The following is a 1,056-nucleotide window of genomic DNA, read 5'->3' as shown; positions in this document are numbered from 1 at the left end:
ATCAGTATACTTTCTTCTTTACTTATTATACATTGGAACTAATACCTAAGGGAAACAAATAATTTTCTATTTGTTGCACTTCATATTCTGGGTCTATATCTTGAGTAAGTTAAGAGATATGACCAGGATGAATAATAAATGATGATTAATAACAATATAGCAATTATATATAAATTATACATAATTGTATAATATATAAGATAAATATGTGATAACAATTATAAACAATCAAAATTCTGTGTTGTTTTTTTTCAATATTACATTTATTTTCATACAGCTATTTTTCTAAAATTTCAACATTTTTCTCAAAAAAAAAAATCCCAAAGCTTAGAACTGGATCACTTGACCCTTTCTCTTCTTTTCTCCTCCCAGTTCAAAAAGCTTGCATCTCTTTATGGCCAGCATCCTCTTGGATCTGCAGGTAGGCTCCACACACTCAAGCCTCAGCACAATCTTCTTTGTGGTTTTGGCCTTCCTCTGGAAAATCAGCTTAGTCTGCCCCCCATAGTCACTGTGCTTCCGATCATAGCACCTCTTCCCCTGGGCATACAAGGAATCCTTGCCCTTCTTATACTGGGTCACTTTGTGAGGCTGATGCGTTCCACACTTCTTACAGTAAGTCCTTCGGGTGTTTGGCACATTGACCATCTTTATAGTAGAAGAGTCCACATAATGAAAACGGGAAACGCACCGTGCATGCTCCTCGCCTGGCTCTGCTTGCGCCTGAAAAGTCTGTTTTTAAGGACTTTTGTCAAAAGATAATCAAAAGTAATCTTATACGTGCAAGCAGAAGCAGTCGAGATAACTAGTAGTCTCAGGGACAAACCATGGCCAAGGTGACTGTAAGTTCTTGCTTAGAAGATAGGAACAAGTACCACAGACTTAGTAACTCAGAGAGTCATACAATGATACTTGGTAGGGATAGACAAGGAAGAAGAGCTCTAGAGAACTGGGAGCAGTAAAGCTGTAGAATTCAGGTGTGGCCATTTGAATGCCAAAGTGGACGTGGTGATATTTTGTCTGTACATTCTCCTGATCTTTGCTTCATTATTCCTG

At 37.9% G+C, this 1,056-nt stretch overlaps 1 protein-coding gene across 1 annotated transcript; it reads right to left on the bottom strand.

Moving 5' to 3' along the window:
* Positions 1-327: 327 nt before the first annotated feature.
* LOC109378924 (60S ribosomal protein L36a-like) lies at positions 328-648 on the bottom strand. The gene has a single exon (XM_019635178.1). It carries the CDS (start codon positions 646-648, stop codon positions 328-330), a length of 321 nt encoding a protein of 106 aa, XP_019490723.1.
* Positions 649-1,056: the final 408 nt, after the last annotated feature.

This window comes from Hipposideros armiger, unplaced genomic scaffold (assembly GCF_001890085.2).
Source record: "Hipposideros armiger isolate ML-2016 unplaced genomic scaffold, ASM189008v1 scaffold_7549, whole genome shotgun sequence".
Classification (NCBI taxonomy): Eukaryota; Metazoa; Chordata; class Mammalia; order Chiroptera; family Hipposideridae; genus Hipposideros; species Hipposideros armiger.
The sequence above is the reverse complement of the archived record's forward strand: the minus strand, read 5'-3'. Positions and strand labels throughout refer to the sequence as shown.

Bases quoted from the DNA above. Each gene is read 5' to 3' on its own strand.
- LOC109378924 (XM_019635178.1), bottom strand. From the start codon at position 648: ATGGTCAATGTGCCAAACACCCGAAGGACTTACTGTAAGAAGTGTGGA.